The sequence below is a fragment of the Aphelocoma coerulescens genome, unplaced genomic scaffold, assembly GCF_041296385.1.
Source record: "Aphelocoma coerulescens isolate FSJ_1873_10779 unplaced genomic scaffold, UR_Acoe_1.0 HiC_scaffold_328, whole genome shotgun sequence".
Lineage (NCBI taxonomy): Eukaryota > Metazoa > Chordata > Aves > Passeriformes > Corvidae > Aphelocoma > Aphelocoma coerulescens.
Window position 1 is genome coordinate 1 of NW_027183672.1, and position 26,074 is coordinate 26,074.

Consider the following 26,074-nt stretch of genomic DNA (forward strand, 5'->3'; position numbering starts at 1 on the left):
TGTCCCGCCCCAGGACGGCTTCGTTCAGAACGTGCACACGCCGCGGGTGCGGGTGGACCCCGACGGGCGCTGCGCGGTGATGCTGATCTACGGCACGCGCCTCGTGGTGCTGCCCTTCCGCAGGGACTCGCTGGCCGACGAGCACGAGGGGCTGGTGGGGGGAGGGTGTGAGAGACCCCCCCAGAAACCCCTCTGCAGGGCTGGGGAACCCCCCGGAACCCCCCTAAGGCACCCTGAGACCCCCAGAGCCTACCCTGAGACCCCTGAGGCACCCCCGGAACCCCCCGGAGCCACCCTGAGACCCCTGAGGCACCCCCAGAGCCCCCCGGAGCCACCCTGAGACCCCTGAGGCACCCTGAGCCCCTCTGAGACCCCCCCCGAGCCACCCTGAGCCCCGCTGAACCCCCAGAGCCACCCTGAGACCCCTGAGCCCCCCGGAGCCACCCTGAGACCCCTGAGCCCCCCGGAGCCCCCCGGAGCCCCCCCCCCAAGCCCCCCTGAGCCCCACGGAACCCCCAGAGCCACCCTGAGACCCCTGAGGCACCCTGAGACCCCCCTGAGCCCCCCGGAGCCACCCTGAGCCCTCCTGAGACCCCCTGAGCCCCCCGGAGCCCACCCTGAGCCCTCCTGAGACCCCTGAGCCCCTCCTGAGACCCCCTGAGCCCCCCGGAGCCACCCTGAGCCCTCCTGAGACCCCTGAGCCCTCCTGAGACCCCCTGAGCCCCCCGGAGCCACCCTGAGCCCTCCTGAGACCCCTGAGCCCTCCTGAGACCCCTGAGCTGCTCTGAGACCCCCCCCCGAGCTCCCCTGAGCCCCCCCTAAACCCCCCTGAGGCCCCCTGAGCCCCCCCTGAGCCCCCCTGAACCCCCCCTGAACCCCAAATCCCCCAGACTCTCCCAGACCCCCCCCGAACCCCCCAGAACTCCCCAGACGCCCCGAGAACCCCCGAGCCCCCCCTGAACCCCCCAGACCCCCCCCAGAACCCCCCCAGAATCCCCCAGAACCCCCCCAGACCCCCCCAGAACCCCCTCAACCCCCCAGACCCCCCCTCAACCCCCCTGAACCCCCTGAACCCCCAGAGCCCCCCTGAACCCCCCTGAATCCCCCAGACTCTCCCAGAACCCCCCAGACCCCCCCAAGAACCCCCCTGAACCCCCCTGAACCCCCAGACCCCCCTCAACCCCCCCTCAACCCCCCTGAACCCCCAGAGCCCCCCTGAGCCCCCCCTGAACCCCCCAGAATCCCCCAGACTCTCCCAGACCCCCCTGAGCCCCCCAGAACCCCCCAGAGCCCCCCCAGACACCTCCTGAACCCCCCTGAACCCCCAGAGCCCCCCTGAACCCCCCCTGAACCCCCCAGAATCCCCCAAGCCCCCCAGAGCCCCCCAGACACCTCCTGAACCCCCCTGAACCCCCCTGAACCCCCCTGAGCCCCCCTGAACCCCCTGAGCCCCCCCTGAACCCCCCAGAATCCCCCAGAACCCCCCAGAGCCCCCCAGACCCCCCCTCAACCCCCCTCAACCCCCTGAACCCCCAGAGCCCCCCTGAACCCCCCAGAACCCCCCTGAACCCCCCAGACCCCCTGAACCCCCAGAGCCCCCCTGAACCCCCCTGAATCCCCCAGACTCTCCCAGAACCCCCCAGACCCCCCCCTGAACCCCCCAGAACCCCCTCAACCCCCCAGACCCCCCCTGAACCCCCCTGAACCCCCTGAACCCCCAGAGCCCCCCTGAACCCCCCAGAATCCCCCAGACTCTCCCAGACCCCCCCGAACCCCCCAGAACCCCCAGAGCCCCCCTGAGCCCCCCCTGAACCCCCCAGAATCCCCCAGAACCCCCCAGACCCCCCCTGAACCCCCCAGAATCCCCAGAGCCCCCCTGAGCCCCCCCTGAACCCCCCAGAATCCCCCAGACCCCCCCAGAACCCCCCAGATGCCCCCAGACCCCCCTGAACCCCCCAGACCCCCCCTCAACCCCCCTGAACTCCCTGAACCCCCAGAGCCCCCCTGAACCCCCCAGAACCCCCTCAACCCCCCTGAGCCCCCCCTGAACCCCCCAGAATCCCCCAGAACCCCCCAGACCCCCCCAGACACCCCCTTCAACCCCCCTGAACCCCCAGAACCCCCCAGACCCCCCGAGAACCTCCTCAACCGCCCAGACCCCCCCTCAACCCCCCTGAACCCCCTGAACCCCCAGAGCCCCCCTGAACCCCCCTGAATCCCCCAGACCCCCCCAGAGCCCCCCGAGCCCCCCTGAACCCCCGTTCCCGCAGGCAGAAGTCGAGTTTCCTGCCCAGCTACATCATCGACGTGCGCGAGCTGGACGAGAAACTGCTCAACATCATCGACATGCAGTTCCTGCATGGCTACTACGAGCCCACCCTGCTCATCCTCTTCGAGCCCAACCAGACCTGGCCCGGGTCCGTTCGGGGTTTTAGGGGGGTTTTGAGGGGTTTTAGGGGGGTTTTGGGGAGTTTTGGGATGGATGTGGGGGGTTTTGGGGGTCCCAGCCCCTGCAGTTCCTGCATGGCTACTACGAGCCCACCCTGCTCATCCTCTTCGAGCCCAACCAGACCTGGCCCGGGTCCGTTCGGGGCTTTGGGGGGGTTTTGAGGGGTTTTGGGGAGTTTTGAGGAGTTTTTGGGGGTTTAGGTGAGTTTAGGGGGATTTTGAGGGGTATTTGAGGAGTTTTTGGAGGGTTTAGGGGGAGTTTTTGGGGGGTTTTGGGGTCCCAGTTCCTGCATGGCTACTGCGTGCCCACCCTGCTCATCCTCTTTGAGCCCAACCAGACCTGGCCCGGGTCCGTTCGTGGTTCTGGGGGGGTTTGGGGGAGTTTTGAGGGGTTTTGGGGAGTTTTGGGGAGTTTTTGGGGAGTTTAGGGAGATTTTGAGGGGTATTTGAGGAGTTTTTGGGGGGTTTTGGGGGGTTTTGAGGGGTTTTGGGGGTCCCAGCCCCTGCAGTTCCTGCATGGCTACTACGAGCCCACCCTGCTCATCCTCTTCGAGCCCAACCAGACCTGGCCCGGGTCCGTTCGGGGCTTTGGGGGGGGTTTTGGGGAGTTTTTGAGGGGTTTTGGGGGGGGTTTTGGGAGGTTTAGGGGGGTTTTTGGGGGATTTTGGGGGTCCCAGCCCCTGCAGTTCCTGCATGGCTACTACGAGCCCACCCTGCTCATCCTCTTCGAGCCCAACCAGACCTGGCCCGGGTCCGTTCGGGGTTTGGGGGGGGTTTTAGGGAGTTTTAGGGGGGTTTAGTGGGGTTTAGGGGGGTTTGGGGGAGTTTTTGGGGGATATTTGAGGGGTTTTGGGGGTCCCAGCCCCTGCAGTTCCTGCATGGCTACTATGAGCCCACCCTGCTCATCCTCTTCGAGCCCAACCAGACCTGGCCCCGGTCAGTTTTGGGGTTTTTGAGAGGGTTTTAGGGAGGTTTTGAGGGGTTTTTAGAGTTTTGGGGGTCCCAGCCCCTGCAGTTCCTGCACGGGTACCCCAATCCCCCCCCTGCTCATCCTCTCCCAGCCCAGCCAGACCTGGCCCGGGTCAGTTTTGGGGGGGTCCCAGCAGGGACTGGACGGTCCCAGTCCAGGGGGGGTCACTGCCCAGTTTGGGGGTGCCAATGACCTTGGGGGGGACACAAGGGACAGGCCAGGGGGTCACTACTGGATTTGGGGGTGACACTGCCTGGGCAGGGGGGGTGGCACTGGGGACACCTCGCTTTGGAGACCCCCAACACCGAGAGATGAGCCCTGGGGGGGGGTCAGGGTCAGTCGGTCACCTCGGGGGACATTGGGGTGTCCCCAAAGGGGTCACGGGGGTGGGGGGGGTCAGGGTCAGTCTGAGCCCCCCAGGTGACCCTGGGGTGACCCTGGGGTGACACTGGGGTGTCCCCACAGGCGGGTGGCGGTGCCACAGGACACGTGTGGGGGTCAGGGTGACTCTGAGCCCCCCAGGTGACCCTGGGGGTGACCCTGGGGTGTCCCCACAGACGGGTGGCAGTGCCACAGGACACGTGTGGGGGTCAGGGTGACTCTGTGCCCCCCAGGTGACACTGGGGTGACACTGGGGTGTCCCCACAGGCGGGTGGCACAGGACACGTGTGGGGGTCAGGGTGACTCTGAGCCCCCCAGGTGACACTGGGGTGACCCTGGGGTGTCCCCACAGGCGGGGTGGCGGTGCCACAGGACACGTGTGGGGGTCAGGGTGACTCTGAGCCCCCCAGGTGACACTGGGGTGACACTGGGGTGTCCCCACAGGCGGGTGGCAGTGCCACAGGACACGTGTGGGGGTCAGGGTGACTCTGTGCCCCCCAGGTGACACTGGGGTGACACTGGGGTGACACTGGGGTGTCCCCACAGGCGGGTGGCGGTGCCACAGGACACGTGTGGGGGTCAGGGTGACTCTGAGCCCCCCAGGTGACCCTGGGGTGACACTGGGGTGTCCCCACAGGCGGGTGGCGGTGCCACAGGACACGTGTGGGGGTCAGGATCAGTCTGTGCCCCCCAGGTGACACTGGGGTGACCCTGGGGTGTCCCCACAGACGGGTGGCGGTGCCACAGGACACGTGTGGGGGTCAGGGTGACTCTGAGCCCCCCAGGTGACACTGGGGTGACACTGGGGTGACCCTGGGGTGTCCCCACAGGCAGGTGGCGGTGCCACAGGACACGTGTGGGGGTCAGGGTGACTCTGAGCCCCCCAGGTGACACTGGGGTGACACTGGGGTGTCCCCACAGGCGGGTGGCGGTGCCACAGGACACGTGTGGGGGTCAGGGTCAGTCTGTGCCCCCCAGGTGACACTGGGGTGACACTGGGGTGACACTGGGGTGTCCCCACAGGCGGGTGGCGGTGCGACAGGACACGTGTGGGGGTCAGGGTGACTCTGAGCCCCCCAGGTGACACTGGGGTGACCCTGGGGTGTCCCCACAGGCGGGTGCCACAGGACACGTGTGGGGGTCAGGGTGACTCTGAGCCCCCCAGGTGACACTGGGGTGACACTGGGGTGTCCCCACAGGCGGGTGGCGGTGCGACAGGACACGTGTGGGGGTCAGGATCAGTCTGTGCCCCCCAGGTGACACTGGGGTGACCCTGGGGTGTCCCCACAGGCGGGTGGCGGTGCCACAGGACACGTGTGGGGGTCAGGGTGACTCTGTGCCCCCCAGGTGACACTGGGGTGACACTGGGGTGACCCTGGGGTGTCCCCACAGGCGGGTGGTGGTGCGACAGGACACGTGTGGGGGTCAGGGTGACTCTGTGCCCCCCAGGTGACACTGGGGTGACACTGGGGTGACCCTGGGGTGTCCCCACAGGCGGGTGGTGGTGCGACAGGACACGTGTGGGGGTCAGGGTGGCTCTGAGCCCCCCAGGTGACACTGGGGTGACACTGGGGTGACCCTGGGGTGTCCCCACAGGCGGGTGGCGGTGCGACAGGACACGTGCAGCATCGTGGCCATCTCGCTGAACATCCTGCAGCGCGTCCACCCGGTCATCTGGTCCCTGAGCTCGCTGCCCTTCGACTGCACCCAGGCCCTGCCCGTCCCCAAACCCATCGGTCAGTGGTGGGGACAGGGGGGACACAGGGGTGGGAACACGGGGACAGGGACAGTGATGGGGACCGGGACACGGGCACAGGGACACAGTGACGGGGTCCCTGCCCGTCCCCAAACCCATCGGTCAGTGGTGGGGACAGGGGGGACACAGGGACAGGGATGGGGACACAGCAACAGTGACAGGAACACAGGGACGGGGTCTCTGCCTGTCCCCAAACCTATTATCAGGGACGGGGACAGGGGGGACACAGGGACAGGGACAATGGCACAGGGACACTGACGGGGGCAGGGACACAGGGACAATGGCACAGTGGCACTGACGGGGACAGTGACAATGGCACAGTGACACTGACAGGGACAGGGACACAGTGACAATGGCACAGTGGCACTGACGGGGACAGTGACAATGGCACAGTGACACTGACAGGGACAGGGACACAGTGACAATGGCACAGTGGCACTGATGGGGACAGGGACACAGTGACAGGGACAATGGCACAGTGACACTGACAGGGACAGGGACACAGGGACAATGGCACAGTGGCACTGACGGGGACAGGGACACAGTGACAGGGACAATGGCACAGTGACACTGACAGGGACAGGGACACAGGGACAATGGCACAGTGGCACTGACGGGGACAGTGACAATGGCACAGTGACACTGACAGGGACAGGGACACAGTGACAATGGCACAGTGGCACTGATGGGGACAGGGACACAGGGACAGGGACAATGGCACAGTGACACTGACAGGGACAGGGACACAGGGACAATGGCACAGTGGCACTGACGGGGACAGGGACAATGGCACAGTGACACTGACAGGGACAGGGACACAGTGACAATGGCACAGTGGCACTGATGGGGACAGGGACACAGTGACAGGGACAATGGCACAGTGACACTGACAGGGACAGGGACACAGGGACAATGGCACAGTGGCACTGACGGGGACAGGGACAATGGCACAGTGACACTGGCGGGGACATGGGGACAGGGATGGGGACACAGCAACAGTGACAGGGACACAGTGACGGGGTCTCTGCCCGTCCCCAAACCTATTGGTCAGGGACGGGGGCAGGGGGGACACGGGGGTGGGGACAATGGCACAGGGACACTGACAGGGACACAGGGACAGGGACACAGGGACAGTGACAACAGCACAGTGGCACAGACAGGGACAGTGGCACAGTGACAATGGCACAGTGACAGTGATGGGGACAGGGACGCAGTGACAGTGACACTGACAGGGACACAGTGACAGGGACACAGGGACAGGGACAATGGCACAGTGGCACTGACGGGGACAGGGACACAGTGACAGGGACAATGGCACAGTGGCACTGACAGGGACACAGTGACAGGGACAGTGGCACAGTGACACTGACGGGGCCAGGGACAATGGCACAGGGACACTGACAGTGACAGGGACACAGTGACTGGGACAATGGCACAGGGACACTGACGAGGACAGGGACACAGTGACAGGGACAATGGCACAGTGACACTGACGGGGCCGGGGACAATGGCACACTGACACTGACAGGGACACAGTGACACTGACGGGGGTCCCTGGTGGGTGACAGGGGCAGGGTGGGGACAGTGGTGGTGACAGTGAGGTGATGACGGTGGTGGTGACAATGACAGTGACATTTTCTTTGTGCCAGGGGTGTGGTGGTGGTGACAATGACGCTGTTCTTATCCCAGGGGGTGGTGGCAGTACGGTGACAATGACAATGTCCCCATGGTCCCAGTGTCCCCAGGAGGTGTGATGGTGTGGGGGTGGTGTGGTGGTGGTGACGCTGACGGTGACACTGACACTGTCCCCAGTGTCCCCAGGAGGTGTGGGGGTGGTGTGGGGGTGGTGACACTGATCGTGACACTGACACTGTCCCCAGTGTCCCCAGTGTCCCCCTGTCTCCAGGTGGTGTGGTGATGGTGACAGGGTGGTGGTGGCAGTGTGATGGTGACAGTGTGATGGTGACAGTGTCCCCCTGTCCCCAGGAGGCATGGTGATGGTGACAGTGTGATGGTGATGGTAACAGTGTGTTGGTGATGGTGACAGTGTGTTGGTGATGGTGTGTTGATGACAGCGTGATGATGGTGACACTATGATGGCGATGGTGACAGTGTGATGGTGATGGTGTGTTGATGACAGTGTGATGGTGATGGTGACAGTGTGATGGTGATGGTGACGGTGACACTGTCCCCTGTCCGCAGGCAGCGTGGTGATGGTGACAGTGTGATGGTGACAGTGTGATGGTGACAGTGTGATGGTGACAGTGACAGTGACAGTGTGATGGTGATGGTGACACTGTGATGCTGACGGTGACACTGTCCCCTGTCCGCAGGCGGTGTGGTGATGGTGACAGTGTGGTGGTGATGGTGTGATGGTGACAGTGTGATGATGACGGTGACAGTGTGATGACGATGGTGTGTTGATGACAGTGTGATGGTGACGGTGGCACTGTGATGGTGACGGTGACAGTGTGATGACGATGGTGCGTTGATGACAGTGTGATGGTGACGGTGACAGTGTGATGGTGATGGTGTGTTGATGACACTGTGATGGCGAAGGTGACAGTGTGATCATGATGGTGATGGTGACAGTGTGATGATGATGGTGACAGTGTGATGATGATGGTGTGTTGATGACACTGTGATGGTGATGGTGACAGTGTGATGGTGACGGTGACAGTGTGATGGTGATGGTGACACTGTCCCCTATCCACAGGCGGAGTGGTGATGGTGATGGTGTGCTGGTGACGGTGTGATGGTGACAGTGTGATGGTGACAGTGACAGTGTGATGGTGATGGTGACAGTGTGATGGTGATGGTGTGTTGATGACAGTGTGATGGTGATGGTGACAGTGTGATGGTGATGGTGACGGTGACACTGTCCCCTGTCCGCAGGCGGCGTGGTGATGGTGACAGTGTGATGGTGATGGTGTGTTGATGACAGTGTGATGGTGATGGTGACAGTGTGATGGTGACGATGACAGTGTGATGGTGACGGTGACACTGTCCCCTGTCCGCAGGCGGCGTGGTGATCTTCGCGGTGAACTCGCTGCTGTACCTGAACCAGAGCGTGCCCCCGTACGGGGTGGCCCTCAACAGCCTCACCTGCGGCACCACCGTCTTCCCGCTGCGTGAGGGACCGCGGCCTTCCTCCCCCTCCTCCTCCTCATCCTCCTCCTCCTCGTCCTGGTCTTCATCTTCCTCCTCTTCGTCCCACTTCATCCTCCTGTCCTTGTCAGCCAAGTCTTCGGCCTCGTCCTCGTCATCCTCCTCGTTTCTCACCACCCCCATCTGCATCCCCCATCATCGCCCTTGCCTTCACCTTCATCATCCTCGTCTTCCTCCTCCTCCTCTTTCTCTTTCTCATCGTCTTCCTCGTCTTTTTTTTCTTTCTCCGTCCTCTGTTGCCCTCATCTCCGTGCCCTTCTGCTCTTCCTCATCCTCCTCCTCTTCCTCCTCTTCCTCCTCTTCCTCCTCTTCCTTCTCTTCCTCCTCCTCCTTCTCTTCCTTCTCTTCCTCCTCTTCATCCTCCTCCTCCTTCTCTTCCTCCTCCTCCATCCTCTTTGCTTTTATCTTCCTCATCCCTCTCTGTGCACTCCTCCTCTTCATCTTTCTCTTGCTCCTCCTCTTCTTCCTCCTCCTCTTCCTCCTCCTCTTCCTCATTCTCATTTTTCTTCTCTTCCTCGTTTTCATTTTTGTTTTCTTCTCCTCCTCTTCCTCCTTCTCTTCTTCCTTCTCCTTTGCTCCCTCCTCTTCCTCTTCTTCATCCTCCTCCTTTCCTCTCTCTTTTTCCTCCTCTTCATCCTCCTCCTCTTCCTTCTTCTTTTCTTCCTCCTCCTCTTTTTCCTCCTCATCTTCCTCCTCCTCTTTTGCTCTCCTTGTCCTTTGTTTTCCTGTCCCTGTTCCCATCTCTGTCCCTGTCCCCATCCCTGTCCCCTGTCCCCATCCCTGTCCTGTCCCTGCCCTGTCCCTGTCTCCTGTGCCCTGTCCCTGTCCCCATATCTGTCCCCATTCCTGCCCTGTCCCTGCCCTGTCCCTGCCCTGTCCCTGCCCTGTCCTGTCCCCTGTCCCTGTCCCCATATCTGTCTCCATTCCTGCCCTGTCCCTGCCCTGTCCTGTCCCCTGTCCCTGTCCCCATATCTGTCTCCATTCCTGCCCTGTCCCTGCCCTGTCCTGTCCCCTGTCCCTGTCCCCATATCTGTCCCCATTCCTACCCTGTCCCTGCCCTGTCCCTGCCCTGTCCCCTGTCCCCGTATCTGTCCCCATCCCTTTCCCCTGTCCCTGCCTTGCCCCCTGTCCCCATCCCTTTCCCCTGTCCCTGCCCTGTCCCTGTCCTTATTCCCATCCCTGTCCTGTCCCCAACCCCGTCTGTGACCATCCCTGTCCCCTGTCCCTGCCTTGTCCTTTGTCCCCATCTTCATCCCTGTCTCCATCCCTGTCCCCTGTCCCTGTCCCCCTATCCCTGCCTTGTCCCCGTCCCCAGCTGTGACCATCCCCATCCCTGTCCCCGGCTGTGACTGTCCCTGTTCCCTGCCCTATCCCTATCCCTGTCCCCTGTCCCCATATCTGTCCCCATCCTTTTCCTCTGTCCCTGCCCTGTCCTTGCCTTGCCCCCTGTCCCCATCCCTGTCCCCTGTCCCCATCCCTTTCCCCTGTTCCTGCCCTTTCCCCTGTTCCTGCCCTTTCCCCGTCCCTATTCCCATCCCTGTCCCTGCCCTGTCCCTTTCCCTATTCCCATCCCTGTCCCTGCCCTGTCCCCATCCCCGGCTGTGACCATCCCCATCCCCGTCCCCATCCTGTCCATGTCCCTGTCCCCGCCCTGTCCCCATCCCTGGTTGTGACCATCCGTGTCCCTGTCCCCTGTCCACCCCTGCCTTGTCCTTTGTCCCCATCCCTGTCCCCATCCCTGTCCCCTGCCCCTGTCCCGGGCTGTCCCCACCCTGTCCCCATCCCTGTCCCTGCCCCTGTGACCAGCTGTGACCGTCCCCATCCCTGTCCCTGTCCCCTATCCCTGTCCCTGTTTCCTGTCCCTGCCCTGTCCCTGTCCCCAGCTGTGACTGTCCCCGTCCCTGTCCCCTGTCCCTGTCCTTATCCCTGTCCCCATCCCTGTCCCCGTTCCCATTCCCGTCCCTGTCCCTATCCCCTGTCCCTGTCCCCTATTCCTGTCCCTGTCCTTGTCTCCAGCTGTGACTGTCCCCATCCCTGTCCCTGTCCCCATCCCTGTCCCCATCCCTGTCCCCGTCCCTGTCCCGTCCCCCATCCCTGTCCCCATCCCTGTCCCCATCCCTGTCCCCATCCCTGTCCCCGTCCCTGTCCCTGTCCCCTGTCCCTGTCCCCATCCCTGTCCCCCCGTCCCTGTCCCCCTGTCCCCTGTCCCCCGTCCCTGTCCCCATCCCTGTCCCCGTCCCTGTCCCCATCCCTGCCCCATCCCTGTCCCTGTCCCCTGTCCCTGTCCCCGTCCCTGTCCCCCATCCCCATCCCTGTCCCCATCCCTGTCCCCTGTCCCCATCCCTGTCCCCTGTCCCCCGTCCCTGTCCCCATCCCTGTCCCGTCCCCCATCCCTGTCCCTGTCCCCGTCCCTGTCCCCATCCCTGTCCCCCTGTCCCCTGTCCCCCGTCCCTGTCCCCATCCCTGTCCCCCGTCCTTATCCCCATCCCTGTCCCCATCCCTGTCCCCTGTCCCCGTCCCTGTCCCCCATCCCCATCCCTGTCCCCCATCCCCATCCCTGTCCCCATCCCCGTCCCCGTCCCCATCCCCATCCCCATCCCTGTCCCCCATCCCTGTCCCCGTCCCCATCCCCATCTCTGACCGTCCCCGTCCCTGTCCGCAGGGATCCAGGAGGGCGTGAGGATGACCTTGGACTGTGCCCAGGCCACCTTCATCTCCTACGACAAGATGGTCATCTCGCTCAAGGGGGGTGAGATGTGAGTCTGGGGGGGGTCGGGGGGGGTCTCCAGGGATTTTGGGGGCTCCCCAAGGATTTTGGGGTGTCCTGTCACCCCCCCCGAAGTGCCACCCCCCTGTCCCAGCCGTGTCCTGGCGCTGAACGGGGATGGGATGAGCTCTGTCCCCTCCTTCCACTGGGACATGGGGGGGGCTCTGGGGGTCTTGGGGGCATCTCCAGGGATTTTGGGGGATCCTGGGAGTGTCCCCAAGGATTTTGGGGGCATCCCCAAGGATTTTGGGGGGGTTCCCATGGATTTTGGGGTGTCCTGAGGGTCCCGTGTCCCCTTTGTGCCCCAGCTACGTGCTGAAGCTGATCACGGACGGGATGCGCTCCGTGGACTCCTTCCACTGGGACAAGGGGGGGTTCCATGGATTTTGGGGGGTCCCCAGGGATTTTGGGGCGTCCCCAAGGATTTTGGGGTGGTTCCCAAGGATTTTGGGGTGTCCTGAGGGTCCCGTGTCCCCTTTGTGTCCCAGCTACGTGCTGACACTGATCAGGGACGGGATGCGCTCCGTGCGCTCCTTCCACTGGGAGAAGGGGGGGTCCCATGGATTTTGGGGGGGTTCCATGGATTTTGCGGGGTTCCCAGGGATTTTGGGGCGTCCCCAAGGATTTTGGGGTGGTTCCCAAGGATTTTGGGGTGTCCTGAGGGTCCCGTGTCCCCTTTGTTCCCCAGCTACGTGCTGACGCTGATCATGGACAGGATGCGCTCCGTGCGCTCCTTCCACTGGGACAAGGGGGGCTCTCCAAGGATTTTGGGGGGTTCCATGGATTTTGGGGGGATTCCCATGGAATTTGGTGGTGTGCCCAAGGATTTTGGGGTGGTTCCCAAGGATTTTGGGGTGGTTCCCAAGGATTTTGGGGTGTCCTGAGGGTCCCGTGTCCCCTTTGTGCCCCAGCTGTGTGCTGACGCTGATCACGGACGGGATGCGCTCCATGCGCTCCTTCCACTGGGACAAGGGGGGGTCTCTGGGGATTTTGGGGGGTTCCCAAGGATTTTGGGGTGGTTCCCATGGATTTTGGGGTGGTCCCCAAGGATTTTGGGGTGGTTCCCATGGATTTTGGGGTGTCCTGAGGGTGCTGTGTCCCCTTTGTGCCCCAGCTACGTGCTGGCGCTGATCAGGGACGGGATGCGCTCCGTGCGCTCCTTCCACTGGGACAAGGGGGGGTCTCCATGGATTTTGGGTGGTCCCCAAGGATTTTGGGGGATTCCCATGGATTTTGGGGTGTCCTGAGGGTCCCGTGTCCCCTTTGTGCCCCAGCTACGTGCTGATGCTGATCAGGGACGGGATGCGCTCCGTGGACTCCTTCCACTGGGACAAGGGGGGGTTCCATGGATTTTGCGGGGTTCCTAGGGATTTTGGGGCGTCCCCAAGGATTTTGGGGTGTCCTGAGGGTCCCGTGTCCCCTTTGTGTCCCAGCTACGTGCTGGCGCTGATCAGGGACGGGATGCGCTCCGTGCGCTCCTTCCACTGGGACAAGGGGGGTTTCTGGGGATTTTGGGGGGGTTCCATGGATTTTGGGGGCTTCCCAAGGATTTTGGGGGATTCCCAAGGATTTTGGGGTGGTTCCCAAGGATTTTGGGGTGTCCTGAGGGTCCCGTGTCCCCTTTGTGTCCCAGCTACGTGCTGAAGCTGATCACGGACGGGATGCGCTCCGTGTGCTCCTTCCACTGGGACAAGGGGGGTTCCCAGGGATTTTGGGGGGGTTCCCAAGGATTTTGGGGTGTCCTGAGGGTCCCGTGTCCCCTTTGTGTCCCAGCTACGTGCTGACGCTGATCACGGACGGGATGCGCTCCGTGCGCTCCTTCCACTGGGACAAGGGGAGTTCCCAGGGATTTTGGGGGGGTTCCCAGGGATTTTGGGGTGGTTCCCATGGATTTTGGGGGGGTTCCCAGGGATTTTGGGGTGGTTCCCAAGGATTTTGGGGTGTCCTGAGGGTCCCGTGCCCCCTTTGTGCCCCAGCTACGTGCTGACGCTGATCACGGACGGGATGCGCTCCGTGCGCTCCTTCCACTTCGACAAAGCGGCCGCCTCCGTGCTCACCACCTGCGTAAGGATCTGGGGCACCCTGGGGACACCCTGGGGCACTCGGGGGCACCCTGGGGGCACCCTGGGGACACTCGGGGGCACCCTGGGGACACCTGTGCCCCCCCTGTCCCCAGATGGTCCCCCTGGAGCCGGGCTATCTCTTCCTGGGATCCCGCCTGGGCAACTCGCTGCTGCTCAGGTACACGGAGAAGCTGCAGGAGCCCCCGGCCGGGGGGGCCAAGGAGGGGCCCGACAGGCAGGTGAGCCCCCCAAAATCCTCCTGGGGACCCCAAAATTCACCTGGGGGAGCCCGAAATGAACCTGGGGGAGCCCGAAATGAACGTGGGGGGCCCAAAATGAACGTGGGGGGCCCAAAATTCACCTGGGGGAGCCCGAAATGAACCTGGGGGAGCCCGAAATGAATGTGGGGGGCCCAAAATGAACGTGGGGGGCCCAAAATTCACCTGGGGAGCCCAAAATCCTCCTGGGGAGTCCCGAAACGAACCTGGGTGAGCCCAAAATGAAGGTGGGGAGCCCAAAATTCACCTGGGCGAGCCCAAAATTCACCTGGGGGAGGCCAAAATCCACCTGGGGAGCCCAAAATGAACGTGGGGGGCCCAAAATTCACCTGGGGAGCCCCAAAATCCTCCTGGGGAGCCCCAAAATGAACCTGGGGGACCCCAAAATTCACCTGGGGGAGCCCAAAATGAACGTGGGGGGCCCAAAATTCACCTGGGGAGCCCCAAAATCCTCCTGGGGAGCCCCAAAATGAACCTGGGGACCCCAAAATTCACCTGGGAGCCCCAAAATTCACCTGGGGAGCCCTGAAATGAACCTGGGCGAGCCCGAAATGAACATGGGGGGCCCAAAATCCTCCTGGGGAGCCCCGAAATGAACGTGGGGGGCCCAAAATTCACCTGGGGGAGCCCAAAATGAACGTGGGGGAGCCCAAAATGAACGTGGGGGGCCCAAAATCCACCTGGGAGCCCCAAAATTCACCTGGGGAGCCCCGAAATGAACCTGGGGGAGCCCGAAATGAACCTGGGGGAGCCCAAAATGAACGTGGGGGGCCCAAAATGAACGTGGGGGGCCCAAAATTCACCTGAGTAGCCCAAAATCCTCCTGGGGAGCCCCGAAATGAACCTGGGGGAGCCCGAAATGAACGTGGGGAGCCCAAAATTCACCTGGGGGAGCCCGAAATGAACGTGGGGGGCCCAAAATGAACGTGGGGGGCCCAAAATTCACCTGAGTAGCCCAAAATCCTCCTGGGGAGTCCCGAAATGAACCTGGGGGAGCCCGAAATGAACCTGGGGGGCCCAAAATCCACCTGGGGGAGCCCAAAATGAACCTGGGGACCCCAAAATTCACCTGGGGGAGCCCAAAATGAACCTGGGGAGCCCAAAATTCACCTGGGGGACCCCGAAATGAATGTGGGGGGCCCAAAATTCACCTGGGGAGCCCAAAATCCTCCTGGGGAGCCCCAAAATGAACCTGGGGGACCCTGAAATGAACGTGGGGGGCCCAAAGTTCACCTGGGGGACCCCGAAACGAACCTGGGGGCCCAAAATCCACCTGGGGGACCCCAAATCCTCTCACGGAGACCCCAAAATCCCACCCTGGGGACCCCAAATCCCCTCCCTGGGACCCCAAACTCTCCTGGGGACCCCAAATCCCCTCACAGGGGACCCCAAACCCTTGAGGGGACCCCAAATCCCACCCTGGGGACCCCAAACCCTCCCTGTGCCCCCCAGGAGGAGCCCCCGGTGAAGAAGAAGCGCTCGGAGCCCTCGGGGCCGTGGGCAGGTGGGTGACAGTGGGTGACAGTGGGTGACAGTGGGTGACACTGGGTGACACTGGGTGACACTGGGTGTCAGTGGGTGACAATGGGTGTCAGTGGGTGACAGTGGGTGACACTGGGTGACACTGGGTGTCAGTGGGTGACAGTGGGTGACAGTGGGTGACAGGGGGTGACAGGGGGTGTCAGTGGGTGTCAGTGGGTGACAGTGGGTGTCAGTGGGTGACAGGGGGTGTCAGTGGGTGTCAGTGGGTGACAGTGGGTGACAGGGGGTGTCAGTGGGTGACACTGGGTGACACTGGGTGACAGGGGGTGACGGGGGTGACCGGGGGTGACAGTGGGTGACAGGGGGTGACACTGGGTGTCAGTGGGTGACAGTGGGTGACACTGGGTGACACTGGGTGACAGTGGGTGACAGGGGGTGACAGTGGGTGACGCTGGGTGACAGTGGGTGACAGTGGGTGACACTGGGTGACACTGGGTGACACTGGGTGTCAGTGGGTTTCAGTGGGTGTCAGTGGGTGTTAGTGGGTGACAGTGGGTGACACTGGGTGACAGTGGGTGACACCGGGTGTCAGTGGGTGCCAGTGGGTGACAGTGGGTGACAGGGGGTGACAATGGGTGTCAGTGGGTGTCAGTGGGTTTCAGTGGGTGTCAGTGGGTGACAGTGGGTGACAGGAGGTGACAGTGGGTGTCAGTGGGTGTCAGTGGGTGACAATGGGTGTCAGTGGGTGCCAGTGGGTGACAGTGGGTGACAGGGGGTGACAATGGGTGTCAGTGGGTGTCAGTGGGTGACAATGGGTGACAGTGGGTGTCAGTGGGTGACAATGGGTGTCAGTGGGTGACAGTGGGTGTCAGTGGGTGTCAGTGGGTGACAGGGGGTGTCAGTGGCTGTCAGTGGGTGACAGTGGGTGACAGGGGGTGTCAGTGGGTGACAGTGGGTGTCAGTGGGTGACAGTGGGTGACAGGGGGTGTCAGTGGGTGACAGTGGGTGACAGTGGGTGACACTGGGTGACAGTGGGTGACAGGGGGTGTCAGTGGCTGTCAGTGGCTGTCAGTGGGTGACAGTGGGTGACAGGGGGTGTCAGTGGGTGACAGTGGGTGTCAGTGGGTGTCAGTGGGTGACAATGGGTGTCAGTGGGTGACAGTGGGTGTCAGTGGGTGTCAGTGGGTGACAGGGGGTGTCAGTGGGTGTCAGTGGGTGACAGTGGGTGACAGGGGGTGTCAGTGGGTGACAGTGGGTGACAGTCGGTGACAGTGGGTGACAGTGGGTGTCAGTGGGTTTCAGTGGGTGTCAGTGGGTGACAGTGGGTGACAGTGGGTGACACTGGGTGACAGTGGGTGTCAGTGGGTGACAATGGGTGTCAGTGGGTGACAGTGGGTGACAGGAGGTGACAGTGGGTGTCAGTGGGTGTCAGTGGGTGACAGGAGGTGTCAGTGGGTGTCAGTGGGTGACAGTGGGTGTTAGTGGGTGTCAGTGGGTGTCAGTGGGTGACAGTGGGTGACAGGAGGTGACAGTGGGTGTCAGTGGGTGTCAGTGGGTGACAGGAGGTGACAGTGGGTGTCAGTGGGTGTCAGTGGGTGTCAGTGGGTGACAGGAGGTGACAGTGGGTGTCAGTGGGTGTCAGTGGGTGACAATGGGTGTCAGTGGGTGTCAGTGGGTGACAGTGGGTGACAGGGGGTGACAATGGGTGTCAGTGGGTGTCAGTGGGTGTCAGTGGGTGTCAGTGGGTGACAGTGGGTGACAGGGGGTGACAATGGGTGACAGTGGGTGTCAGTGGGTGACAATGGGTGTCAGTGGGTGTCAGTGGGTGACAATGGGTGACAGTGGGTGACAGTGGGTGTCAGTGGGTGTCAGTGGGTGTCAGTGGGTGTCAGTGGCTGTCAGTGGGTGACAGTGGGTGACAGTGGGTGACAGTGGGTGACAGGGGGTGACAGTGGGTGTCACTGGGTGTCAGTGGGTGACAGGAGGTGACAGTGGGTGTCAGTGGGTGTCAGTGGGTGACAGTGGGTGACAGTGGGTGACACTGGGTGACAGTGGGTGACAATGGGTGTCAGTGGGTGCCAGTGGGTGACAGTGGGTGACAGGGGGTGACAATGGGTGTCAGTGGGTGTCAGTGGGTGACAATGGGTGTCAGTGGGTGTCAGTGGGTGACAGGGGGTGACAATGGGTGTCAGTGGGTGTCAGTGGGTGACAATGGGTGTCAGTGGGTGTCAGTGGGTGACAGTGGGTGACAGGGGGTGACAATGGGTGTCAGTGGGTGTCAGTGGGTGTCAGTGGGTGACAGTGGGTGACAGGGGGTGACAATGGGTGACAGTGGGTGTCAGTGGGTGACAATGGGTGTCAGTGGGTGTCAGTGGGTGACAATGGGTGACAGTGGGTGACAGTGGGTGTCAGTGGGTGTCAGTGGGTGTCAGTGGGTGTCAGTGGCTGTCAGTGGGTGACAGTGGGTGACAGTGGGTGACAGTGGGTGACAGGGGGTGACAGTGGGTGTCACTGGGTGTCAGTGGGTGACAGGAGGTGACAGTGGGTGTCAGTGGGTGTCAGTGGGTGACAGTGGGTGACAGTGGGTGACACTGGGTGACAGTGGGTGACAATGGGTGTCAGTGGGTGCCAGTGGGTGACAGTGGGTGACAGGGGGTGACAATGGGTGTCAGTGGGTGTCAGTGGGTGACAATGGGTGTCAGTGGGTGTCAGTGGGTGACAGGGGGTGACAATGGGTGTCAGTGGGTGTCAGTGGGTGACAATGGGTGTCAGTGGGTGTCAGTGGGTGACAGTGGGTGACAGGAGGTGACAGTGGGTGTCAGTGGGTGTCAGTGGGTGACAATGGGTGTCAGTGGGTGTCAGTGGGTGACAGTGGGTGACAATGGGTGTCAGTGGGTGACAGTGGGTGACACTGGGTGACACTGGGTGTCAGTGGGTGACAGTGGGTGACAGTGGGTGACAGGGGGTGACAGGGGGTGTCAGTGGGTGTCAGTGGGTGTCAGTGGGTGACAGTGGGTGTCAGTGGGTGACAGGGGGTGTCAGTGGGTGTCAGTGGGTGACAATGGGTGTCAGTGGGTGACAGTGGGTGACACTGGGTGACACTGGGTGTCAGTGGGTGACAGTGGGTGACAGTGGGTGACAGGGGGTGACAGGGGGTGTCAGTGGGTGTCAGTGGGTGTCAGTGGGTGTCAGTGGGTGACAGTGGGTGACAGGGGGTGTCAGTGGGTGACAGTGGGTGACACTGGGTGACAGGGGGTGACGGGGGTGACAGGGGGTGACAGTGGGTGACAGGGGGTGACACTGGGTGTCAGTGGGTGAGAGTGGGTGACACTGGGTGACACTGGGTGACAGTGGGTGACAGGGGGTGACAGTGGGTGACGCTGGGTGACAGTGGGTGACAGTGGGTGACACTGGGTGACACTGGGTGACACTGGGTGTCAGTGGGTTTCAGTGGGTGTCAGTGGGTGTTAGTGGGTGACAGTGGGTGACACTGGGTGACAGTGGGTGACACCGGGTGTCAGTGGGTGTCAGTGGGTGACAGGAGGTGACAGTGGGTGTCAGTGGGTGACACTGGGTGACAGGGGGTGTCAGTGGGTGTCAGTGGGTGTCAGTGGGTGTCAGTGGGTGACAGGAGGTGACAGTGGGTGTCAGTGGGTGACAGTGGGTGACAGTGGGTGTCAGTGGGTTTCAGTGGGTGTCAGTGGGTGACAGTGGGTGACAGGAGGTGACAGTGGGTGTCAGTGGGTGTCAGTGGGTGACAATGGGTGTCAGTGGGTGCCAGTGGGTGACAGTGGGTGACAGGGGGTGACAATGGGTGTCAGTGGGTGTCAGTGGGTGTCAGTGGGTGTCAGTGGGTGACAATGGGTGACAGTGGGTGTCAGTGGGTGACAATGGGTGTCAGTGGGTGACAGTGGGTGTCAGTGGGTGTCAGTGGGTGACAGGGGGTGTCAGTGGCTGTCAGTGGGTGACAGTGGGTGTCAGTGGGTGTCAGTGGGTGACAGTGGGTGACAGTGGGTGACAGGGGGTGTCAGTGGGTGACAGTGGGTGTCAGTGGGTGACAGTGGGTGACAGGGGGTGTCAGTGGGTGACAGTGGGTGTCAGTGGGTGTCAGTGGGTGACAATGGGTGTCAGTGGGTGACAGTGGGTGTCAGTGGGTGACAGTGGGTGACAGGGGGTGTCAGTGGCTGTCAGTGGCTGTCAGTGGGTGACAGTGGGTGACAGGGGGTGTCAGTGGGTGACAGTGGGTGTCAGTGGGTGTCAGTGGGTGACAATGGGTGTCAGTGGGTGACAGTGGGTGTCAGTGGGTGTCAGTGGGTGACAGGGGGTGTCAGTGGGTGTCAGTGGGTGACAGTGGGTGACAGGGGGTGTCAGTGGGTGACAGTGGGTGACAGTCGGTGACAGTGGGTGACAGTGGGTGTCAGTGGGTTTCAGTGGGTGTCAGTGGGTGACAGTGGGTGACAGTGGGTGACACTGGGTGACAGTGGGTGTCAGTGGGTGACAATGGGTGTCAGTGGGTGTCAGTGGGTGTCAGTGGGTGACAGGAGGTGACAGTGGGTGTCAGTGGGTGTCAGTGGGTGACAGGAGGTGACAGTGGGTGTCAGTGGGTGACAGTGGGTGACAGTGGGTGTCAGTGGGTGTCAGTGGGTGACAGTGGGTGACAGGAGGTGACAGTGGCTGTCAGTGGGTGTCAGTGGGTGACAGGAAGTGACAGTGGGTGTCAGTGGGTGTCAGTGGGTGACAGTGGGTGACAGGAGGTGTCAGTGGCTGTCAGTGGGTGACAGTGGGTGACAGGAGGTGACAGTGGGTGTCAGTGGGTGTCAGTGGGTGACAGGAGGTGACAGTGGGTGTCAGTGGGTGTCAGTGGGTGACAGGAGGTGACAGTGGGTGTCAGTGGGTGTCAGTGGGTGTCAGTGGGTGACAGGAGGTGACAGTGGGTGTCAGTGGGTGTCAGTGGGTGACAATGGGTGTCAGTGGGTGTCAGTGGGTGACAGTGGGTGACAGGGGGTGACAATGGGTGTCAGTGGGTGTCAGTGGGTGACAGTGGGTGACAGGGGGTGACAATGGGTGACAGTGGGTGTCAGTGGGTGACAATGGGTGTCAGTGGGTGTCAGTGGGTGACAATGGGTGACAGTGGGTGACAGTGGGTGTCAGTGGGTGTCAGTGGGTGTCAGTGGGTGTCAGTGGCTGTCAGTGGGTGACAGTGGGTGACAGTGGGTGACAGTGGGTGACAGGGGGTGACAGTGGGTGTCAGTGGGTGTCAGTGGGTGACAGGAGGTGACAGTGGGTGTCAGTGGGTGACACTGGGTGACAGTGGGTGACACTGGGTGACAGTGGGTGACAATGGGTGTCAGTGGGTGACAGTGGGTGTCAGTGGGTGTCAGTGGGTGACAATGGGTGTCAGTGGGTGTCAGTGGGTGACAGGGGGTGACAATGGGTGTCAGTGGGTGTCAGTGGGTGACAATGGGTGTCAGTGGGTGTCAGTGGGTGACAGTGGGTGACAGGAGGTGACAGTGGGTGTCAGTGGGTGTCAGTGGGTGACAATGGGTGTCAGTGGGTGTCAGTGGGTGACAGTGGGTGACAATGGGTGACAGTGGGTGTCAGTGGGTGTCAGTGGGTGTCAGTGGGTGACAGGGGGTGTCAGTGGGTGACAGTGGGTGACAGGGGGTGTCAGTGGGTGACAGTGGGTGACAGTCGGTGACAGTGGGTGACAGGGGGTGACAGTGGGTGACAATGGGTGACAGGGGGTGACAGTGGGTCACAGTCGGTGTCAGTGGGTGACAGTGGGTGACAGGGGGTGTCAGTGGGTGACAATGGGTGACAGGGGGTGACACTAGGTGTCAGTGGGTGACAGTAGGTGACACTGGGTGTTAGTGGGTGACAGTGGGTGACAGGGGGTGTCAGTGGGTGTCAGTGGGTGTCAGGGGGTGACAGTGGGTGACAGGGGGTGACACTGGGTGACAGTGGGTGACGCTGGGTGACACTGGGTGACAATGGGTGACAGGGGGTGACAGGGGGTGACACTGGGTGACACTGGGTGACAGGGGGTGTCAGTGGGTGACAATGGGTGTTAGTGGGTGTCAGTGGGTGTCAGTGGGTGACAGGGGGTGACAGGGGGTGACAGTGGGTGTCAGTGGGTGACACTGGGTGACAGGGGGTGTCAGTGGGTGACACCGGGTGACATTGGGTGACAATGGGTGTCAGTGGGTGTCAGTGGGTGACGCTGGGTGCCCGTGGGTGACACCGGGTGTCAGTGGGTGTCAGTGGGTGACGCTGGGTGTCAGTGGGTGTCAGTGGGTGACAGTGTCAGTGGGTGACACCTTGTGTCCGTGGGTGACGCCGGGTGACCCCGGGTGACAGTGGGTGACACCGGGTGACACTGGGTGTCAGTGGGTGTCCGTGGGTGACACCGGGTGATACCGGGTGACACTGGGTGTCAGTGGGTGTCAGTGGGTGTCCGTGGGTGGCACCGGGTGACAGCCGCGCCCCCGGCCGCAGGGGGGAAGCCGCAGGCGCAGGACGAGGTGGACGAGATCGAGGTGTACGGCAGCGAGGCGGCCTCGGGGACCCAGCTGGCCACCTACTCCTTCGAGGTACGGGCCCATGGGTGTCCCTGGGTGTCCCCTGGGTGTGCCCTGGGTGTCACCTCCCTGTCACACCCAGCTGGCCACCTACTCCTTCGAGGTACGGGCCCATGGGTGTCCCCTGGGTGTCCCCTGGGTGTCCCCTGGGTGTCACCTCTCTGTCACCCGGGTGTCCCCTGGGTGTCCCCTGGGTGTCCCCTGGGTGTCACCTCTCTGTCACCCGGGTGTCCCCTGGGTGTCCCCTGGGTGTCCCCTGGGTGTCACCTCCCTGTCACACCCCACTGGCCACCAACTCCTTCAAGGTACGGCCCCCTGGGTGTCCCCTGGGTGCCCCTGGGTGTCCCCTGTGTCCCCTGGGTATACCCTGGGTGTCACCTCCCTGTCACCTGGGTGTCACCTCCCTGTCACCTGGGTGTCCCCTGTGTCCCCTGGGTGCCCCCTGGGTGTCACCTGGGTGTCCCCTGTGTCCCCTGGGTGCCCCCTGGGTGTCACCTGGGTGTCACCTGGGTGTCCCATGTGTCCCCTGGGTGTCCCCTGTGCCATCTGGGTGTCACCTGGGTGTCACCTATGTCACCTCCCTGCCACATGGGTCCCCTCCTTGTCCCCTGGGTGTCCCCTCCCTGTCCCCTGTGTCACCTGTGTCCCCTGGGTGTCACCTCTCTGTCACCGGGGTGTCCCCTGGGTGTCCCCTGGGTGTCACCTGGGTGTCCCTGTCCCCGTCCCCAGGTGTGCGACAGCATCCTCAACATCGGGCCCTGCGCCAACGCGGCCATGGGGGAGCCGGCCTTCCTGTCCGAGGAGGTGAGGGACCCCAAAAACCCCCAAATCCACCCCAAATCCACCCCAAAATCCACCCCAAACACGGCCTTCCTGTCCGAGGAGGTGAGGGACCCCAAAAACCCCCAAATCCACCCCAAATCCACCCCAAAATCCACCCCAAACACGGCCTTCCTGTCCGAGGAGGTGAGGGACCCCAAAAACCCCCAAATCCACCCCAAATCCACCCCAAACACGGCCTTCCTGTCCGAGGAGGTGAGGGACCCCAAAAACCCCCAAATCCACCCCAAATCCACCCCAAACACGGCCTTCCTGTCCGAGGAGGTGAGGGACCCCAAAAACCCCCAAATCCACCCCAAATCCACCCCAAATCCACCCCAAACACGGCCTTCCTGTCCGAGGAGGTGAGGGACCCCAAAAACCCCCAAATCCACCCCAAATCCACCCCAAACACGGCCTTCCTGTCCGAGGAGGTGAGGGACCCCAAAATCCCCCAAATCCACCCCAAATCCACCCCAAAATCCACCCCAAACACGGCCTTCCTGTCCGAGGAGGTGAGGGACCCCAAAAACCCCCAAATCCACCCCAAATCCACCCCAAAATCCACCCCAAACACGGCCTTCCTGTCCGAGGAGGTGAGGGACCCCAAAAACCCCCAAATCCACCCCAAATCCACCCCAAACACGGCCTTCCTGTCCGAGGAGGTGAGGGACCCCAAAAACCCCCAAATCCACCCCAAATCCACCCCAAACACGGCCTTCCTGTCCGAGGAGGTGAGGGACCCCAAAAACCCCCAAATCCACCCCAAATCCACCCCAAATCCACCCCAAACACGGCCTTCCTGTCCGAGGAGGTGAGGGACCCCAAAAACCCCCAAATCCACCCCAAATCCACCCCAAACACGGCCTTCCTGTCCGAGGAGGTGAGGGACCCCAAAATCCCCCAAATCCACCCCAAAATCCACCCCAAATCCACCCCAAACACGGCCTTCCTGTCCGAGGAGGTGAGGGACCCCAAAAACCCCCAAATCCACCCAAAATCCACCCCAAAATCCACCCCAAATCCACCCCAAACACGGCCTTCCTGTCCAAGGAGGTGAGGGACCCCAAAAACCCCCAAATCCACCCCAAATCCACCCCCAAATCCACCCCATATCCACCCCAAATCCACCCCAAACACGGCCTTCCTGTCCGAGGAGGTGAGGGAACCCAAAAACCCCCAAATCCACCCCAAAATCCCCCAAATCCACCCCAAACACGGCCTTCCTGTCCAAGGAGGTGAGGGACCCCAAAAACCCCCAAATCCACCCCAAACTCCACCCCAAATCCACCCCAAACACGGCCTTCCTGTCCGAGGAGGTGAGGGACCCCAAAAACCCCCAAATCCACCCCAAAATCCACCCCAAAATCCACCCCAAATCCACCCCAAACACGGCCTTCCTGTCCGAGGAGGTGAGGGACCCCAAAAACCCCCAAATCCACCCCAAATCCACCCCAAACATGGCCTTCCTGTCCGAGGAGGTGAGGGACCCCAAAAACCCCCAAATCCACCCCAAATCCACCCCAAATCCACCCCAAACACAGCCTTCCTGTCCAAGGAGGTGAGGGACCCCAAAAACCCCCAAATCCACCCCAAATCCACCCCAAATCCACCCCAAATCCACCCCCAAATCCACCCCAAATCCACCCCAAATCCACCCCAAACACGGCCTTCCTGTCCGAGGAGGTGAGGGACCCCAAAAACCCCCAAATCCACCCCAAATCCACCCCAAATCCACCCCAAATCCACCCCCAAATCCACCCCAAATCCACCCCAAATCCACCCCAAACACGGCCTTCCTGTCCGAGGAGGTGAGGGACCCCAAAAACCCCCAAATCCACCCCAAATCCACCCCAAATCCACCCCAAATCCACCCCAAATCCACCCCAAACTCCACCCCAAATCCACCCCAAACACGGCCTTCCTGTCCGAGGAGGTGAGGGAACCCAAAAACCCCCAAATCCACCCCAAACTCCACCCCAAATCCACCCCAAACACGGCCTTCCTGTCCAAGGAGGTGAGGGACCCCAAAAACCCCCAAATCCACCCCAAACCTGACCCCAAATCCACCCCAAACACGGCCTTCCTGTCCGAGGAGGTGAGGGACCCCAAAATCCCCCAAATCCACCCCAAAATCCACCCCAAATCCACCCCAAACACGGCCTTCCTGTCCGAGGAGGTGAGGGACCCCAAAAACCCCCAAATCCACCCAAAATCCACCCCAAAATCCACCCCAAATCCACCCCAAACACGGCCTTCCTGTCCAAGGAGGTGAGGGACCCCAAAAACCCCAAATCCACCCCAAATCCACCCCAAACACGGCCTTCCTGTCCGAGGAGGTGAGGGACCCCAAAATCCCCCAAATCCACCCCAAATCCACCCCAAAATCCACCCCAAAATCCACCCCAAATCCACCCCAAATCCACCCCAAACACGGCCTTCCTGTCCAAGGAGGTGAGGGACCCCAAAAACCCCCAAATCCACCCCAAAATCCCCCAAATCCACCCCAAACACGGCCTTCCTGTCCAAGGAGGTGAGGGACCCCAAAAACCCCCAAATCCACCCCAAAATCCACCCCAAAAACCCCCAAATCCACCCCAAATCCACCCCAAACACGGCCTTCCTGTCTGAGGAGGTGAGGGACACCAAAAACCCCCAAATCCACCCCAAATCCACCCCAAACATGGCCTTCCTGTCCGAGGAGGTGAGGGACCCCAAAAACCCCCAAATCCACCCCAAATCCACCCCAAATCCACCCCAAACACGGCCTTCCTGTCCGAGGAGGTGAGGGACGCCAAAAACCCCAAATCCACCCCAAATCCACCCCAAATCCACCCCAAACACGGCCTTCCTGTTCGAGGAGGTGAGGGACCCCAAAAACCCCCAAATCCACCCCAAATCCACCCCAAATCCACCCCAAATCCACCCCAAACACGGCCTTCCTGTCCGAGGAGGTGAGGGACCCCAAAAACCCCCAAATCCACCCCAAATCCACCCCAAACTCCACCCCAAATCCACCCCAAACACGGCCTTCCTGTCCGAGGAGGTGAGGGAACCCAAAAACCCCCAAATCCACCCCAAAATCCCCCAAATCCACCCCAAACACGGCCTTCCTGTCCGAGGAGGTGAGGGACCCCAAAAACCCCCAAATCCACCCCAAAATCCACCCCAAATCCACCCCAAACACGGCCTTCCTGTCTGAGGAGGTGAGGGACCCCAAAAACCCCCAAATCCACCCCAAAATCCACCCCAAATCCACCCCAAACACGGCCTTCCTGTCCGAGGAGGTGAGGGACCCCAAAACCCCCAAATCCACCCCAAATCCACCCCAAATCCACCCCAAACACGGCCTTCCTGTCCGAGG

General features: G+C 62.0%; 1 protein-coding gene across 1 annotated transcript in view; it reads left to right on the forward strand.

Moving 5' to 3' along the window:
- Window positions 1-79: 79 nt before the first annotated feature.
- Window positions 80-26,074, forward strand: part of LOC138101538 (cleavage and polyadenylation specificity factor subunit 1-like) — a 99,396-nt gene continuing 73,401 nt past the window's right edge. Inside the window, exons 1-12 of the mRNA XM_068999313.1 lie at window positions 80-167; window positions 2,225-2,421; window positions 2,949-3,026; window positions 3,126-3,199; window positions 5,396-5,535; window positions 8,576-8,686; window positions 11,386-11,479; window positions 13,467-13,554; window positions 13,667-13,792; window positions 15,284-15,335; window positions 21,809-21,903; window positions 22,621-22,695. Coding sequence (XP_068855414.1) covers window positions 80-167; window positions 2,225-2,421; window positions 2,949-3,026; window positions 3,126-3,199; window positions 5,396-5,535; window positions 8,576-8,686; window positions 11,386-11,479; window positions 13,467-13,554; window positions 13,667-13,792; window positions 15,284-15,335; window positions 21,809-21,903; window positions 22,621-22,695 — 1,218 coding nt within the window. The remainder of the gene's footprint in view (window positions 168-2,224; window positions 2,422-2,948; window positions 3,027-3,125; window positions 3,200-5,395; window positions 5,536-8,575; window positions 8,687-11,385; window positions 11,480-13,466; window positions 13,555-13,666; window positions 13,793-15,283; window positions 15,336-21,808; window positions 21,904-22,620; window positions 22,696-26,074) is intronic.